Genomic DNA, 19,054 nt, shown 5'->3' with positions numbered 1-19,054 from the left:
GAACCAAGGACAGGACTGAAAATCATCGGTTCTAGTTCGATCAGTCCGTGTTGCTCACCCCTTTTTTTTTTTGGTCGAAACATCTCATTAGTATTCATCATCCAATGACCTCTCTATGTAGATTAATAATAGATTAATAAAAAATAAAACCTCAAAAAGAAAAGGAAAAAAAACAAGGACAAATTCAGCTCATTTGCTTGCGCGCGTGCCTAAGTGGGCCGGACCGCTCCCCTTTGTGGATAACGCCACGCCGGATCCTTCCAAAAAGCGCACGGCGGGCGCGCGCGCACCGGGTTACCCTGCATCCCCTCCGCACCGGCACGCCCCCCCTCCCACAGCGGCTCGAAATCCGCAACCCCAGCTCGCCCTCCCTTTTCCCGAAAACTATAAATACCTCCCATTTTCCCCCAATTTCGTGCCCTAGAAACCATCCCCCCTTCTCTCTACCCCCGCATCGCCTCTTCTCCTCGGCCGCAAGCGATGCGCTCCCGCCGCCCGTCCTCCGTCGCCGCCCCGCCGTCTCCGCTCTCCCGTCGGATTCCTCGCTCGCCGGCGCTCCCGTCGCCGTCGGTCTCGTAGCCTAGCCTAGCCGAGCCGAGCCGAGCCCTTCCCCTGCTGGTTGGATCGCCCCCGGGATCTATGGTGCTAGGGTTTCCGCGATTCGTGGTCGGGGGGCGGTGATGGACGCGGTGGAGCTGCCTTATCCAGTTGACGTTGCGGCGGCTGCGGTGTCTAAGCTTATTATGGGGTCGGATGGGTTTGTCGGTAGAGCTGGCGTCGGTGCCGGAGGCGGCGTGGTCGTCGCGGCGAAGAAGGTCGAGCCTCGCGGGGGAGGCGCCGATTTGGACCGCGCGGCTGGGATCCTTCCGATCAGGCCGTGCGGCGCGGCTGGTGACAGGAAAGGTGAGTGTCTTTTCGGGCTCATTTCTGATCCTGCGAATTGTTTTGTATAATTAGTTCTGAGATTGTATTGCTGGAGAGAGGGGTTGGAGTGGTCTAGAGATTTTCGAAGCTAGAGGGATGGGTTGCTTTCTTTTTGGATTTGGTTTTGTCAGTTATGTGCAAAAATTTGGGGTTCATGTAGTTTGATTTCCTCATTTGTGCTTTCTTTTGGGGAGATTGGATGAGTTTTCAGTCTATGTGAAGGCAAAAGGGCTGCTCTATTTGGAGTTCATGTTCCTCAGATTACTTAAGGCGCTTTACTAACTGATGCTAGTATGAGAAGTTTGCTCACTGGTGGCTATTCTAACTGTAAAAAGAAAAGGTGCTGGTGGAAAAGGTCCTTATGTTAAGTGATTTGACTTTCTGCTGGACTGCCTTTGGTCACAGTCATATCCATCCCCAGGGCGCATCTTTGCCTTTCCTTGCTGGTAATTAGACTGGGTATTATTCCTTAATGAAAAATGGAGATTTCTGCTTTTTGTGGTCTCTTATTCTCGTCTTTGTGGTTGGTAATTAGAATTCTGGCCTTCATCATTATTTGAATGATCTGAGCGAGAAATAAAGAACAACTATTCCCTTGAATTTTTTCTATGAAATTGAGTTGCTTCCCCTTATCGGTTCTCATTGAACGGTTATCTTGTTCTATCATTATCTTTCCAGATGTGGCAACTCCTGTAAATGCTTTGGACATGCCTTCCCAGCATAAAACTACAGAAGCTGAAAATTATAGGCATAATCATCTACTGCCAGATTTCCATAGTAAAGATGTAGCTCAAGATCGTCCCAGGTCTGATGTGAATTTTGTTCATAGCCCTGGTTCTGAAGATGTTCGATTGCCATGGAAAGCAGGGAAAGTTCCAAGGAACAATAATACAAGCTCCAAGAGAGCACGGAGTACTCAAGTGGAAGATGCTTCAGCAATTACTTTAGCTGATGAAGTGAAGGGATTGACAGATAAATCTTTGACAAGAAGTGGCTCTTTAGGTAATTGTTGATATTTTCAAAAGTCAAAAGTAGAAGTATGAGTTGTCATTAACGAGTATATATGCTCCAATAAGTTAACTTTTAACTTTTGGGAACTTGAATCTCCCAAGATAGTAGTACTATTGCTGTCTGAATTGAAAGTTTTGTTGGTCATGCTTTAATCCAGCCTTTTCAGTTGCTAATGCTCTATGCAATGGCTAAGACTTCAGCTTCTGATAGTATGTTGATGTCAGAAGGTTAACTTTATCGATAATATGGGTGCATGTTTGATGCAATTTGAAAGTTTTGGCTGTAAGTGCTCACGAGGCATATATTGATTGTTGATAAAAGGATTTCTTCTTTCAATGAAGCATACTCTGTGGATAGTCTGAATATGAATTTTTACCTTATTTTTTCAGTCTTCTAGCTATATGCTAGTTCATAAATTTAGCAGGAGATGCATATCCCGTACCTTGAGTTCAAGTCAAAGGAAAGCATATTTTCCATGATAGGGATCAGAGAATTTCTTTTTGTTTTAGGTTCTGCCCTTTTATTCGAGTGTTTTCTATTAAGATAGAATTATGCCCGATACTTCTTCCCAGCATATAATATTATCATGGAATTTGTTATACCTGAAAGGTTGTTTGAGTAATAATTTAGTTTGAAATAATTGAAGGTTTGTGGTGTCATTGCTCTGATAGTTAGTATGCATCTATATTTTTTTAAAATGAGCTAGTGCTGATTATGTTTCAACTTTTATGCGCTATTGCACCACTCCTCAGAGAAAAATCATTCGGCGAAACAGAGGACTGTAGGCAGTAAACGGGGTGATAGAAGAAACAGCAAAGCCCCTGTGAAAAATAGATATGACGCTTTCATGACGAGGCCTTGTTCTTCAAGTTTTACTGTCTCTCCAGGAGGAAGCAATTTTCTAGGTACAGCTATTCTACATTTTATTCATAATTTTACCCATTCAGAAAACTTTAGATTGATTTTCAGTTTCTTTTCTTTTGTTAATGTCGAGGAAAACTGCGCATTTTTGTTTCGAGAGAACATTCTCTAAGGATGTCATCTTCAGCAGAGAAGTGACGTGAATGCTATACAATTAAAGTATCTTGTCAGTGGCAATGTTCCATGACTATATAATGCAAAATGCTGACAGCAAAAGGTTTCAATTTCAGGACCATAAAATTACCCTGCATCTGAGTGTGTGAACATGCTGCAACTTTGGGCATTTACTTTGACTCAGCTCCATGATATGCTTAATGGCTCATGCAATTTCTGGTGCTTGTTATGTTTCTGATATTGCAGACCAATGGTAGAGAAAGGCATAATCATTTTAAGTTAAGATATGTTCCTAGCAAAAACTGGAATACTGGCACGGGAGTGAGATTACTGTATTGCCAACAGCCAAAGCATTTTAGTTGATTCTCATCCTCTTATAGTATTGTCGATAAGTTTATCATTGTCTGCAAGCCTGCTTAAGCGTGAACTGACTCTTGGCTTGCTCTTCAAGAAGAGAGTGGAAGTAGAGAACAGAGTAATGAGCAATTGCATGTTCATGGGCACGGTAGTTTCAGACATAGGCGCTGGATAGTTTTTTTGAATCTTAATAGTTCAAAATAAAGCATGCCAACTCTAGTTGCGGAACTTTTTCGTATGTTGGTACTGTCATTGTAAAAGGTGTTGCTCTGGATATGAGCTTGTTAAGAAGATGTGATGTGTTCCCCGTAATCAGATTTTGTGCATTAAGGGTTTTTTTCAATCGCCAGAAAGAGAGGTAGATAAAAGATGCTGTTGTACTTTATTGGAAATGAATATCCTACTACAATCCCCTTGTCCATTCCTTTGGACCAGCCAGTACCCATGCACGCAACATAATTTTTACCTTTCTGGTGTGACTACTCTGAAGTTACAGATGCATAGGATATATTGACTGAATCAATAAGTATCTTTGCTGTTTATAGGAGTTCTTTCTCAGCTGTTTCCACTGGAAAGCAAAGATCATCATCTACTATCGCTGAGTCTATTTATTTTATCTTTTATGAATAGCTTTCTCTGCTAATATTACTAATTTTCATCTTGATATTCCCAAATTCTATCACCAGTGCCATGGTGAATGCTTCTTCTTCCTTCTCCCTTTAAAGAAAGTCTAACAGATGCTTCAAAGATCTTTAAGGGCCTAAATCCTTAAGGACTTTCAATCTGCATCTCCTTAATCATTTTTGCTAATACTATGGGAGAATGCATGGATTTGCTAAGTTTTTCAGTTGGCTGGCTTCTCTTGACTGAGGTGTTTTGTGCAAGAGCATTGTGCTGTAGTTCTAATGTGGTTTCAGTCTTTGTGGACTCTAAAACTGCATCTCCTTCACCATTTATTCTAATTCTATTGGAGAAAACCTGGATTATCTAAAATTTTCATTTGGCTGGCTTTTCTGGATTGAGGTTAGTTCTTTTAATATTGCGCTTCTTGATGTTTGGGCAAGAGCATGCTAAAGTAGTTCTCTCGTGGTGTACCGCAATAGGATTGAGGTGTTCTCATTGTTGTTTAATATAATTCTCTTCTGTACAAAATTGAAAACCAGAAATAACTGAGCAGTCGAGTGACTTAACTTATCAAAAGGAAATAAGGACTGACATAAGCTATGGACGAGCTATTCCTCCAATGTACCATGCTGGTGTTTTGCTTTTCAAGTGGCATATAATAAGTGTTAGCATTATTGTTGCACAAAATAGTAGCTTGATTTACTGTCCACCTGTCCTTTGTTTTATGTTGGCTTTGTTGCTTGCAGCTTCTGAAATGTGATGTTTTAAGAGTTATAAAAAAAATGATTTAACGTGGACATCCTATTAATGACAGGGTTCTATGGTCTGAAGTCAGATAATCGTGATATTACAAAGCTTGTGGATGACCTGTCATTAATTGACATCCTTGAGGGTACATTCAAATGCCCTAGTTTAGGCAAAGAGAAAGGGAAGAAATCAGCTAATGCGGATGATAAATTAACTCAATCAGTTAGAAAGGCGTGCTCCGTGCTTCAGCCCCTGAGGCGAGGCCAATCCCAAAATCTTGCTGAGATAGAGATTTGCGAAGACAAGAAAATATCCTCTGTGTTAAGCTCCGCATCCCTTGCAGAAAGTGGTGCTGAGGGTGATTACAGGGACATGTACTCGGTCGACCCCTCTTCATCCAATGAGGTAAGTTTGGAGGAGTATTTATGAGAAATGAAGATTTTTTGAACTTTCATTTTGAATTTTCCCAGGGAGAGTGCCCATGTTGGGCCAATCTTTGGTCTCTACGCATGTGGACTTGACCAATGATTCTTCATGCTTTTGATATCGATCACATAAGTCTTTGTTATGGAGTTGATGGCATATTTCTGCTCGAACAAACATAATTAGCGTAATGCGTGATGGATCTGTTGTACTCTTGGACATTGTAGGATTTGGGTTGATACAGTCAGAGCGGACCAGTTACCTATTTTTTTGCTCTAATTCTTTTCATAACAACCAGGGCCCCTGTGGGAAGCCGGAGACCTCTGTGGATCCTCTTGATTTGCCACTATATACGCCAAATGACCTATGGGAGAGATTGTCACTTCCTCCGCCTAAGGATTTGGACTCCTTGCTCCTGGATGCTGTAAAACCTGCTTTATCTTCAAAGAGCATGTCTGATCTACGTTCAGGCAAGCAAATAGTTCGCCGAGGTTGCTTGCCGCTTTTTCCATGGTCACATGCTTTTAATGGACATTCTCGGAATAATTCTGATGCCGCTAAATTGTCCATTAGTAGGAATACTTGCCAGGGTAGATGGGTAAGGGTAGCAAGTCCTGTGATTTTGGCTGCAAATTCAGCTGATTGTTATACAGACTTGGAGTCTATCACCTATAACGAGGGCCTGGTTCCCTCTGTAAAAAGAAAAGCAGGTATTTTGGCGAGTAAAATTGCTTCTCAAGAATGTTCTGGGATTCCACCATATGACTGGGCATCATCTTCTTCTGCAACTTGCTCTTTTCCCTCCAACCCAACTCTGGGTAAGACATTCTGGCATTGTTCAGATTCTATGGATTCTATAAGTTTATTTTTTTGCTCCTTCTAACAGCCTTTGTTTGGTCAAATGGAGCAGCACAATCTAGAGTTGAGACGGAGAATGAGATTCATGGTATGATTCAGTTACCAATTGCATTGTTAGGAAATCCAGCATCTATATTCTTGGTTTGTTTGTCTGCTAACTCGTGATTTTATGAATCTGGGGATGACAGGTCTAGAATAAGAATATTGTAACTGATATACATGAATTCTGTCGTATATTGCAGGATAATATGTTAAACATAGAATTTCTATGTACTAAGTAGGCACTAAAGCAAACATAGAAGTTCTATGTTTTAAGTAGGCACTAAAGCCTTATAACCCTCAATGTAATATTTTGATGTTAGATGGTCACATACCATTTAGACAGGCTATGTTGTCTTTTTGTTAATAAAAGAAAAGAGGAAGATAGTGAACCAACCAATTTATGACATCTCTTAGTGTGATGGGAGGAACTAAGCACATCTAGAAACTGTTGCCAAAAATTTGTATAATGCATAACTAGACCCTGTAATCAATATAACGATGGTGTTGTGTTGATGTCAATGACCACTCTCTCTCATTAGTAACGGGACCTCAGTTAACCAGAGTAATGGACCACCATTACCAGTTGGAAAATTATTTTATAAATCAAAAAACTCCTTTGCAAGCTAAGCAAAAAAGAGAGAGAAAAAGGAAAACCCTTTGCCATTTTGTTAACATGGAGTCTTATGCACATTTTCAAAGTTTGAAATTGAAGAGATCTCAGTGCATTTGAGGTTGAAAGAACTTCTAAAAATTTTAACGCCAGAGAGTCTAATTCGTCTGTGCTGCTCCTTGAGGTTGTTTTGTTTTCCCTAGTGTTGTGGCATGTGATGAGGGTTGTGTGCTTTTTCGTACCTAGACATGCACTTATGTTATTCACCTTTATTAGATGTTATCTGCCTGGATTTATTCCCAAAAACTGTTTCCGTTACATGACAGAGAGCCTGTGCCCAAGTCTGTTAGCCGCTGCGCAAACCTTGTGTGGTATTGCAAGCAAAGAATCTGGGAGGTCTTCACTGAAGTGGTCAATAAAGCCTCTGCAGAAGGCACCAAAACCTCGGAAGTTGAAGTCGAGCAAAAATTGTGAGGAAGCTCTTGTGACGCCAAAGTCAGAGACCAAAGATGTCACCAATAATTTGGACCAAATACTGTCATCGAAGAAGCCTAAGCTCTCCAACATGGACATCTGCTTTACTAAATCAACAATGAGTTGGTCTACCCCCAGATCGAGCAGATCATCACCAAGCAGATCAGTCAGGGACTTTGTTGCTGAAACTAGACATTCCATGACTAGCATCTCAAAGCAATCGAGCATGTTGCCACCAGCGGCACGGGTTTTTGATAAGGCTTATGACAGCCATCAGAAGCCCAAAACGTCCATGCCGTTGCATTGGAGCAGAGGCAGGGGGGACGGTCTACACTGACGCACCCTCTACTCCTATAAGGTCCAATTTGCACTGTATTTACTGTTTTAAGATGGGGAAAACGGACAGATTTTGTACATAATGTATTGTCGAAACTGTGAAACAGTCGGAAATAGAAGATGCCCCCTCTAGGATGCGGAAGCGGGTACTGTTGTAACCTGTAACAATTATTAGGTTTCGCAAAACAAGTTTAGCATACTGAGAGGAATTGTTTGCCGCCCTATGTAAAGCATTTCGAGTGGCAGTTGAATTCTTACTCTTCTACCCCAGAATCCTCTGTTTGATAGATTGCTGCTTCAATTTCGGTTTCGGTTTCGACGGCGCTATCGCAATGGCTCGTTGCTGGTCGCTCTTATCTGTTACTTATAAAGTGTAGAGGACGTGATTTTGAGGAATGCCTTGTGATGAGAATACAGAGAATCATGGTGCGATTTTCAGATTACAAATAGTTACAGCTTAATTAGGACAAAAACGCTAATCCAACAAAGTAAGTAAATCTGACAAAATAAATCAACTTGGTAGAACTTCCTCGCTCATTTCACAAAGGCGGATTTATTGTAGTATCAAAGTACAACCGTTGTCCGATTAACAAATCTCGTATCGTCATTAGTGACGTGTGCAGGTCGAGATTTTTCTTTTCAGTAATTATGATTTTGTCAAAAGCCGGTGCACGTCCACTCTGCATTGGCTAAATTTGGTGGAATCCTGTGATGTGTGGACCAGCTAATCCTCGGAGAAAAGTCACAAATGCGTCAAATCAGAAGAAAAGGTGCATTTTCCGCCATTCGATTCTCGCATTTTTTCTTTTGGGAGCTTTTCAGCCTCTCTCTTGCATCAACACCAGATACAGAGTTTTATACGAAGTTCGAAGTCATCATCACTCCAATTAAATAAATTCAAATAGATTATTTTGGGAATACTGTATACAGCTTGGGGATGTAGCTCAGATGGTAGAGCGCTCGCTTAGCATGCGAGAGGTACGGGGATCGATACCCCGCATCTCCATTGTCCTTTTTCTCTCCTCTCTTTTTCACTGCTCCTCCTCCTCTCCTTTTTTGAGGACATTCGACTTTGATTTTGATCCACAGTTGCCAGAACAAAGAGCCATCGGCAAATTCTCTCTTGTTCTCTCTCATTCTCATTCCTAGGAAAACATTTGATTCAACAAAAAGCCATCCGCAAATTCTCTCTTGTTCTTCCTCATTCTCATGCCTAGGAAAACATTTGATCCAACAGCAGAACAAGAGCCATGGCGAAACCGCAGTCAAACCCCGGCCGCACAACCAGCGAGAACACCTCCGTCCCAAACGAACCCCCGCCAGGACTAGCCTCCTTCCTCTTGATTTCTGCCACCACATCTCGCGATGACTCCTCGAGCACTTTACACGACCGGTTCGCATACGACCCCTCGATCACGTACTCCCGTGCCTTACCCGGCATGGCACGGCACACATATGCGATTGCATTGGAAGCAGCACGTAAGATGCCAACCCGCCTCCTTACGCAGCAGATAGGTTTCTTTCTTGATAATTTGCTAGATTTGTAAGAAGGTCCGTTGTCGCGGTCCTCGCCTTCATAGACCAGCCAGTCATCCGGCCTTGCAAGTAGTTTCTGCATTTCATGTCCCAATAGATGATGAATGAGTCTATGCACTTGCTATCTTAGTGAACATCATCAGCATACGCAGAAAACGATGTCCAAAAATGCTACCCTACCTTGAGTCGGCGCAGGGTGAGGACGGATTTGCCGGCACCATCCATGAGGACGACCTCCCGCGGACGCCCGCCGTAGCTGTCAACTCGGTAGACTATGTCCCCGCGCGAGTCAATCACCGTGAAGCCATTGCAGTTGATCAGGAGCGACTTCCTCCACACCGTGAAGGAAACGCAGGCCTCTTCCGCGTTACTATCATGGCGGGGTTCTCCGATCTGGTGTCGATCCTCGTTCGGGATCGTCTTGCACAAGGACGCGAGGCGTTTGTATTCATTCTCAAACTGCTGCTCTTCGTGGACGGTTCTTGACAAATATCTCAGGAACAGGAACATCTTCTTCTTGTCGGGTGCGTCTCTGCGGCTGAAAGCTCAAAGTGGTAAGAGGAGAGTCCCGGTTCGAGGTTTACTTATATCGAGGTTTATAAGAAGCGGACGGAATGTTTGAGGTTCGAGTCACACGTCATTTCACAGATGATGCAGTGGCAAATTTCAAACTTTGTGAGATCAGATGAAACGACCAGTCAACTGTAGCCGTCAGTGTCGAAACGATCCGAGACATTGCATGACGACCAAAGTTTCCTAATTTGCCACCCACGGATTTGGAATTGCACCTCAAGAAATCACTGTGTTTAAGGGATTCTCCACGTGTACCAATGCTCGAAGCCCGCCCTCGAAGTCGAAACCTAACCGGTAGGTTTGAATGGGGTCGAGAGCTATTAATAAATGATTCATCGCAATAATTCTGTTCAACATATCTTATAATTCACATGGAATCAGCCCCCGTCGACGCGACACTGTGCACGGTCGTCTCCGTCACGTCAAAGATTCCATATCACTAGCCCTGTTCTTTTTTTTCACTTTGTTCTCCTTTGTTCGATGAGAGTTAGGTTAAGGTGCGTCTGTATGTTGGTGGAGGTGCAGAGAGATCAGCAAGAAAGAGACAGAAGGGGGAGCAAGAAAATCAAGAAAATGTGGGGAAGGGTGAAATCCAAGAGAAGTGCTGGTGGTTGTTACCGCCATGGGTGCTTTCTTTATTCTTCTTCCTATGTGCTGAAGTTTGCCCTAATGAGGTCAAAAGTAGGACTGGAGATATTTTCTCTTGGATCTTTCTGAAGGCGACTTTGTTGCGTGAATCGAAACAACGTGTTTTGATTCTTGCCCTTTGCCTCCCTGTTTTGAAAGCGATTGCTACGAGCATGCATATCACAGAGAGAGAGAGAGAGAGAGAGAGAGAGAGAGACACGAGGCTGCAATGCATTCGTTAGTCCAAAGTTCATAGCCTAAAAAGTTGGAAAAAGGGTTTACCAATGAGAAAATCGAGGCCTCCGATGAATTCCTACGTGGAGAAAAGTTATAGGGCTTGAATTTTAATATTTCGAATGACCATGTTCTAGAATTCGGACGACCTCAGCATGAATACCAGTAGAGGAAAAAGTTTTCCCATCTCCGTTTATGCGAATTAACCCGAAAATTAAGGTTATTTTGGCTCGTGAGTTACAATGTTCTAAAAGAATTTAGACGTCCTTATCCTTGTTAAAGTATAAACGTCGGTAGAAGATAAATTTTTCTCTTCTCCATTTATATGAATTATCCCGAAAATTAGGGTTTTTTTTACTCGCGAGTTACAATCCGTGGCATAGAATGCTTGGCTCTTCTCTATCGGACAAGCAATCAGACGTATCACACAAAAATAATCTGCATCAAGTACCACAACACCAAATAGACTCTTATTGTTGTTTCTAGAGTTTGGGTGAGCTCCATTGACAATAAGGACCGTGTTAAAAAGTGTCCAGAAGTACTTATTAAGTGATTAATCAAGGAGATGTAATGAAATCTAATATATTTACTGACCTTATAAAAGGTTCGTAATCGGTATTTCGAAAATTGAAACTTCCTTTTCCAATCGACAAGTGTCTCCAAACGATATTCATGAACAAGATTTTTGTAATAATATATGATGACAAATGCCAAACAGATTCGATCTTATCTGGACAATGACATTAGCCATGCCAATTTTGCCATGCCAATTTTGTTGTGAGCAGCCGACCATGATCAATTTCATACCGACCTTCCTCTCTCTCTCTCTCTCTCTCTCCACAACAGCAATCTGTAATATTCAATATGTTATTTTGAACTTTCTGGGTTTCCAATCCTGATCGAACTCGAATCTTGACCCTTTTGGAAGGGCTAGGTACACTGATGAGTGTGCATGATGAAGGCGCCTTCACCATGACACCGCCTCACATTGGCTCCTGTTGTTTCTCTTTAATCGATTCTTGATCTTACCTGTTCCATCATCGATATGGAAAATGTAGGAATAAATGGAAACACTCTTTTCTAGGGTTTCTGCTTAATCTAATGGAAGTTCCTTTGTTTAGTAGGGGTGTGCATCGATTCTGGTCCAATCCGAAAATTAAACGAACCAAACCGAACCAAACCGGTTCTGATTGGATCCCAGGGAAGGAAATTGGTCAAGTTTTCAGTTCCACATAAGGAGCCAAATCAATGGACTGGCCAAGATTTCTTAATTATTTTTATTCTAAAACAAATCTCAATTAGTAAATTATTTTTTTCTTTCAATGTTGAGAACTTCCACTTGTAGGTAATAGAAAAAACCAAAAAAAAATTTTAAAAAAAGAAGAAATCATCGATTTCGAGATCAACCCTGAAATCGAACTGGTCGATCTAGTAATCGACCCGTTCAGGTTCTAGGGTCGGACCTGCCAGCTTAAAAACCTATCGCCCATGTTATTTAGTCAAGGAAGACAGCTAGAACCAGACAAAGTGGTCTACAATCCTTTCCTTAATTTGAATATTGAACTTTCTGGACAACTTGACTTGTGTCTCCTGTCATTAATGATACGCGATCTCTCATTAAGTATTATATGAATCATGGACACGGCTTTCTCTCTGAGCACATTAAATCTGCTGGGATGCGCCAATTTTTCTGGTGGTATTGTACCCTTTATGTAGATTCTTTTACTTAACTATTGATGAGATGATGATGATGCAAAGCTTTGGAACGAGGCCTTCACCCACGTGCACATTTGCAGATTGAAAAGCATCTCTGTCTGATCTTTTTAATATGGAGAGGAGTGTAAATTTGCTTTTGCAAAATGTACCTTAGCCTTTCACAACATATAATTTAACATGCTGAAAGATATTTTATTCGTTAAAGAACCTCGTTAAGTTTTTGCAGACAATTACAACTAAGTTTGGAGACGGGTACGGCGAAGAGAATGTATTATCGATGGAGCCTCTAATATTGATAGAATGGCTTCTGGCGATTGTGTTCAAAGATAATATGGTGTCGAGAACCAAACCAAGTGTTCTCCAATTGTATCTTATTAATTAGGGGTGTGCAAACGGAACCGCCCAAACCGGGAACCGCCCGGACCGGACTGGACTAACACTATTTGGGTGGTTCTAAGGGGTGCCGGTCCGGTTCCCGGTTCCTAAAAGTGGAACCGGTGTCCGAGCTGTCCGGTTCCCGGTTCCAAGGGGAACCGGACCGGACGACCGACATAATTTTTCTTCAAAAAAAATTAATAAAATGTAAACTAAATCCTAAGTGAACTTTATTGACATAAATTCTTTGATAAAAATTAGTAAAATATGAACTAAACTCTAAGTGAACTTCATTGATATAAATTCATTGATAAAAATTAGTAAAATGTGAACTAAACCCTAAGTATTTGACCAAAAAAAAAACTAAATCCTAAGTGACCGGTTCTATTGGACCGGACCGGACCGACTGTCCGGTCCGGTCCGGTTCCCGGTCCTAGGACCAAATGGTCCGGTCCACGGTTCCCAAAATTGGGAACCGGTTCTCCCGGTCCGGTTCCCGGTTCCACTTGGAACCGGACCGGACCGGTTCCACTCGATACTTAATTGAAGTGGATAATGCGATGATAATATGACATGTGAGGTGATACATTATATAAGAGATTTAAGAATTTGGTAAGGTTCCTATGCATATCGGTTGGGGGGTAGTATAAAAAAAGTCATAAAATTATTGCATTGGTACCAATTTAATTCCAAACTTTTCAATTGAACCAATATAGTTTTAAACATTTTTACATTGGTACCAATTCAGTCCATCGGCCAATATAGGCCAGAAATTGTTGATGTGGACACTGGATGTCCTAAGTGGCATAACCGGCGCCGACGTAGATAATTTTCTAAATTTTCATTTTTTATTTTTATGAATTCTTTATTACTCTTTTCTTTTCTTTCGCCAACTGTTCGCCGGCCACAAGTGAGGTCTAGGCAAGGGCCTTCGTGCCCTCGTCAGCCACAGGTAGGGGTGTCAAATGGGTGAGTCGGGTCGGGTTAAAAATGGTCCGACCCATATTGACCCATTTAATCCGTTTTGACTCATATTCATGTAGTGTAAATCTAATGACTCATACCTGACCCGACTCGTATTCTAAAAGACTTTAAAATTCAATTTAGAAAAAAACTTGTTTCTTATAATATTTATATTGCTAAAATGCTTCAATGCAATATAAAATAAGTGAACAATTTTTATAATTTTAAAAAATATATTTTTTATATCTTCATTTTCTTTTTATTTTTAAAAAATGAAAATTTAATTCTTTTTCTTTTCCTTTTTTTTTCTTTCTTACGGCACCGGCCGCAGTGAGGTCGCCGATCCGGACGAGCCTCGAGCTCACCCGAATCTGGCGAGCTCGGGTGAGTTTGAAGCTCGCCGGTTGCCGTGGCCAGCGACCGGCCGGAGAAGAAGGAAACAAAAAAATAAAAAAAAGGAAAAAAATGAAAAAGAAAAAAAATGAAAAGAAAATAAAAATTAACAAAATTCGACTTTTCAAAAAAAATAAAAAATAATTTTTTTAAAATGACTCTTAAGCTATTTAGCCTACAAGGTAGAGGTGGCCACGGGCGGTTTTGGCCCGAACCGGACGAACCGCCCCGGTCAAACCCGGCCCGGCCCGTTGACCGGGCCGCGGTCGAACCGGCCCGTGGCATACGGTCCCGGTTCCGGGTTCCGAAAATTAAACCGGCCGGAACCGCCGGTTCCGGGCCGGTTCTGCGAAAAAAAAAAAAAAAGTGCAGGGCAGGGATAGCCTGCAAGGCAGCCACGCCGCAAGCAGCCCGCACCCGCAGCCCGCAGAGAACGGGCCAACGGCCCAACAAAAAAAAAAAAAAATAGACTTATTTGCAGCAGGGCCTACGGACGTGCAGCCTTGCGCGCCGCAAGCACCTTGCGGCCGGCGCGCGTGCGGCCCGTTGGGGCAACGGCTACGCCTCAACGGGCATTTTTATAATTAAAAAAAAAAACATAACCGTTGCAATTTTGCAACGGTTATGTTTTATTTTTTTAATTCTAAATTTTCTTCTATTTTTTTCCTATAAATTCTCTCAAATTCTCACAATACACACACAATTCTCTCAAATTCTCTCCAATTCTCTTCTCTCAAGTCTCAAATTTTCTCAATACTCGAAATTCTCTCAAATTCTCTGAAATTCTCTCAATTTTATCAATCCACGCAATTCTTTCTTAATTCTCCCAATTAATCCGCTCAATTCTCTCAATCCATTCGAAAAATGGCAAGTGGAAGTCAAGTGCCAACTGGCAAAGGTAAGAATATCGCGACGGAATCCCATCATTCTTTTGATCCTCGTGAATATGCAGATTTTCAAGATGATGAAATCAACATTTTTCACGATGTGGAGCGTCCCGACGCAAGAAAGTTTTCATCCTCCCGCTGAAATATCTACAACAAAGGAAGCGGAACGGGAATTTACATCCGACATTTGGAATCACTTCACGAAAATGGAAAGGTTTGATATCGGTCAAAAAAGGTATGATATAATTTGTAAATATTGTGGAAAAATATATAAATATACAGGTGGACAAGGATATGGAACATTTAAACGACATCTTATGAGCAAACATCCAACCGAAACGGGAATCGATATCGGGCAACAACAAATTTCTGGGTACGTCAATCCTAACACTTCCCCTTTATTTCGTTTTAATGAAAAAACTTATAAGGAAGAATTAGGCAAATTTATTTCCGTTGAGCATTTAGCATTTAATTTTGGAGAAAGATTTGGTTTTAATGAATTTGTACAAAAATCATGTGCTCCACAAGCAAAACGTGTTTCTAGAAATACAACTAAACGAGTAATTAAAGATCTTTACAAAAATGGAAAAAATGATTTACAAAACTTTTTTATGCAATTTAATGGATGCGTGCATATAGGTAGTGATATTTGGAGTGATCATTGGCAAAATCATTCTTACATGGGCATAACATGTCATTGGATAGATGACGAGTGGACTATTCAAAAAAGAGTTATTGCATTTAGAGTTTTCGATGATCATCATACGGCAAATAATATTTATAGACTAATTAGGCAAGTTTTAGAAGAATATTATTTGCTTAACAAAATTTTTTCAATTGGTTTTGATAATGCCGCAGTAAATACCGCTTCAATTGCCGAGTTAGAAAATATTTGTAAACCCGCTTTTGGTGGAAAATTTTTTCACATTAGATGTGTTTGTCATGTTTTAAATTTATGTGTACAAGATGGTTTGAAAACTCTTGATATTTTTCTTCAACCAATAAAAACGGCGATTCAATTTTTATGGAAACATCCCAAAAAAATGAAAGAATGGGGTAGATTTTGTAGAGATAATGGCAAAAAGCCAAAAAGATTTCAAGAGATGTTCCAACTCGTTGGAATTCTACTTTCCACTTGCTTAGTGAATCTTTAGCATATAAAGATTTATTATGTGCATTCATTTCTAATAATATACCTGAGATTAATTTATACCCACAAGAGTGGCATAATTGCCAAAAATTTTAGATCTTTTAAAGGTTTTTAATGATGCAACTTATACTTTGTCCTGTGTTTATTATCCTACTACACATTTATTTTTAGTAGAGTGTACTAATATTGTCGGAACTTTTGATGAATATGAAAATGATGTTGAATTACAACCTCATCGTAGTTGCAATGAAAATGAAATGGCTTCATTATTATAGTGAAATTCCCATGATTTATTTAGTTGCTTGTGTTTTTGATCCGCGTTGCAAATTGGATGGCTTAAATGATTTTTGCGTGCGTATTATCAATGTTTACATTATGATGTGACAAATGTTACAACCATAGTACGTGAGGTTAAAAACGTAGTAATAGAATTATATAATGAATTTTATACTAAATATAATTTAGGTGATATTAGATCTTCTCAATCTACGGAGATACAAAATGACAGTGATAAAATTAGTAGAGGGTACCAACTTTTATTACATAGACAAAAACAAAAGGGAGTAATAGGAAATATTTCTGAATTAGAGAGTTATCTAACCATTTTATTTGAGTTTATCGAAGCAAGGTGGTACAGATTTTTTTATTTTGGATTGGTGGAAGAGGCACGCAAGCCAATACCCAATCCTTTCTCTTATTGCAAAACAGATTTTTTCAACCCCTTGTTCTACGCTTGGTCGAACAAGCATTCAAATCGGAGGTAATATTTTGAACGAACATCGTTCAAGATTATATCCAGAATCGGTGGAGATGCAAGCTTGTGTTGCTGATTGGACGAAGGCTCAATACCGGCAACAAGAGATAGATCGAAATAATGAATCCGAATTCTTTAACGACGGAGATACTACCGCTACCACTATCGGTCTGGAACGGGTAGTGACGATTGAGGGTAAAAGAACTATTGGAGTTGGCAAATATTTCGGGAACTCTTGTTTCTCATACCGCACGCCACGTGAGCTTAGGAAACCGAAATATAATCCGACGATATGTGACCTCTGTCCCCGCGCACAATGCTTAGGTTTTGGGATAATTTTAGGGTATATATATTGTACTCCTTTTTTTTAAGATCGTTGTAACGAATTGTAATGTGCTTAATGATAATTTATTAAGTTGAAGCCCTCTCTTTCTCTCTTGTCTTTTTGTCCCCAAATTTGAATACAATTTACATTTTAATCACAATTTATATTGAATAATGTTCTATCACAAGAATAGTATTTTTTTAATTTTTTTTATTTTCATTTCTGTTTTTCCTTTTCTGTATTTCTTCTATTTCTTTTCCTTTTCCTTTTCTGTTTTTCCTTTTTCTCTTTTGTCTTTTTCCTTGTTTCTGTTTTTTAAAATTATAATTTATATTTTAATTTTTTTCTTCCTCCGCGGCCGCCGGCGATGGCGGGCCGGCGTGGAGGTCGCCGGCGCGGGCGAGGGCGGCCCTCGCCCGGGCCGGGTGAGGCCGCCGCCCGACGCGGCGAGGCGAGGCTCGCCTCGCTCGCAACCGGGCGAGGCTCGACCTCGCGGCGGGCGAGGCCGCCCGCCCGGGTTGGGCGAGGCCGGCCTCGCCCGACGCCGGCAAGGCTCGGCCTCGCCGCAACCGGCGAGGCTCGACTGCCGGGCGCGGCGGCGAGGCCGCCGCCTCGGGCCGGGCGAGGCCGACCTCGCCCGACGCCGGCAAGGCTTGGCCTCGCCCGTAACCGGGCGAGGCCCGACTCGCCGGCCGGCGAGGCCGGCCGGCCTCGCCTGCCCAGGCGAGGGTCGGCCTCGCCCGACGCCGGCGAGGGCCGGCCTCGCCCGACGCCGCGAGGGCCGGGCCTCGCCCGACGCCGGCGAGGGCCGCCGCCTAGAGGCCGGCTACTCCCACTGCCTGCTATGGCCGGCCGCGGAGGAAGAAAAAAAAAAAAAGGAAAAGGAAAAGAAAAAAAAAAAAAAATAGGAATCGGTCCGAACCGGTTCCGAACCGGAACTGCCCCGAATCAGACGCGTTGACTGAACCGGAACCGCCAGGGCGGTTACGGTTCCCGCCACGCTTGGCCACGAACCGGAACCGGTCGGTTCCGAACCGTGGCCACCTCTACTACAAGGTTGCAAGTTAATAACTTAAATGGGTCAAATATGGGTTTGTCATTGACAAACCCATATTCAACCTATATTTGACCCATATAAATTTGGGCTTTAATGTTGCAAACTTATTTTGACCTATTTTCAAAATTTCAAATGGCCCATATTCAACTTGGGCCCACTAAAAATGAGTTAATAAATGGGTTTCTGACCCATATTGCCACCTCTAGCCACAGGCGAGGGTGTCGGGCCGTTGCCCAGTTCCAAGTGAGAGTTGCCAGCCCTTGCCTGTGGCTGCCGGCCCTCGCTTGTGGCCGCCGATAGTCAACTAGCAACCTTGCCAGTCCAAAGTGTAAAAAAAAGAAAAAAAGAAAAAAATTAATAAAATAATAAAAAATTTCGGAAAAAAATATGAAACGAAAATTTAAAATTTGTTCACATCAATGCTGACCGTGCCATGTAGAATGGTCAACGCCCACATTAGCAATTTCTAGCCTAAATTAGTCGGATGGACTGAATTAGTACCAATATGAAAAGGTTTAAGACTAAATTGGTCAAATTAATAGGTTTAAAACTGAATTGATATCAATACAATAGGTTTATGACTTTACTTTTCCCTATACCTGAGGTAAATTATTTCTATTGATAAATCTATCGTATCTTGCCCAAAACATCACTCTTTCTCGGAAAGAGGAGACTTTGATTGGCCCACTTCAATTTGAACTATTTACCATCGTATGAATCATATTATCCGAAAAAGTACCAATTGAGTCCTAAACTTCTCGACAATTTGCCAACGTTGTATATCCAGCCAATTTTTGTTAGAAATAGCTGACATAGACCTTGGCCGTTCTACATGGCACAACTGGTCCTAACGTGGACAAATTTTATACTTTTTTTTTTATATTTTTCTGAACTTTTATTATTATTATTATTTTACAATTCTAGGCTAGCAAGGTTGCCGGCCATAGGCAAGGGCCGCGATGCCCTTGTTGGCCACAGGCAAGGGGCCATTTTCATTCCAACTTTATAAGAAATCCTATCCAA

The 19,054-nt window shown here is 41.5% G+C and overlaps 2 protein-coding genes and 1 non-coding gene across 5 annotated transcripts; 2 read left to right on the top strand and 1 right to left on the bottom strand.

The window, feature by feature from the left end:
* The first annotated feature begins 407 nt into the window (after positions 1 to 407).
* On the top strand, positions 408 to 7,714 carry LOC115692282 (uncharacterized). Of its 3 annotated transcripts, none has more exons than XM_030619083.2 (7): positions 408 to 903; positions 1,603 to 1,926; positions 2,688 to 2,840; positions 4,766 to 5,103; positions 5,420 to 5,939; positions 6,032 to 6,067; positions 6,958 to 7,714. In XM_030619083.2, exons 1-7 carry the CDS (start codon positions 681 to 683, stop codon positions 7,440 to 7,442), a joined length of 2,079 nt encoding a protein of 692 aa, XP_030474943.2. In that variant the 5' UTR covers positions 408 to 680; the 3' UTR covers positions 7,443 to 7,714. The 3 variants fall into 3 exon arrangements, with proteins under 3 accessions (XP_030474943.2, XP_056173751.1, XP_056173752.1); XM_056317776.1 differs by having other exon boundaries at positions 6,008 to 6,067; XM_056317777.1 differs by lacking the exon at positions 6,032 to 6,067.
* Positions 7,715 to 8,374: 660 nt separating this feature from the next.
* On the top strand, positions 8,375 to 8,447 carry TRNAA-AGC (transfer RNA alanine (anticodon AGC)). Its single transcript has one exon. It is a non-coding gene; the product is annotated as a tRNA-Ala (tRNA).
* A 102-nt stretch (positions 8,448 to 8,549) lies between these two features.
* On the bottom strand, positions 8,550 to 9,535 carry LOC115692303 (protein LURP-one-related 17). Its single transcript, XM_030619109.2, has 2 exons — positions 9,158 to 9,535; positions 8,550 to 9,053 (listed from the first exon to the last, which is right to left on the bottom strand). The coding sequence occupies exons 1-2, from the start codon at positions 9,485 to 9,487 to the stop codon at positions 8,655 to 8,657; spliced, it is 729 nt and encodes a 242-aa protein (XP_030474969.2). The 5' UTR covers positions 9,488 to 9,535; the 3' UTR covers positions 8,550 to 8,654.
* Positions 9,536 to 19,054: the final 9,519 nt, after the last annotated feature.

The sequence above is a fragment of the Syzygium oleosum genome, unplaced genomic scaffold (genome assembly GCF_021117445.2).
Source record: "Syzygium oleosum isolate NSW1041296 unplaced genomic scaffold, Sole_v2.1 Sole_v2.14, whole genome shotgun sequence".
In the NCBI taxonomy this organism is placed as follows: Eukaryota; Viridiplantae; Streptophyta; class Magnoliopsida; order Myrtales; family Myrtaceae; genus Syzygium; species Syzygium oleosum.
This window is presented reverse-complemented; position numbering and strand designations above follow the sequence as displayed.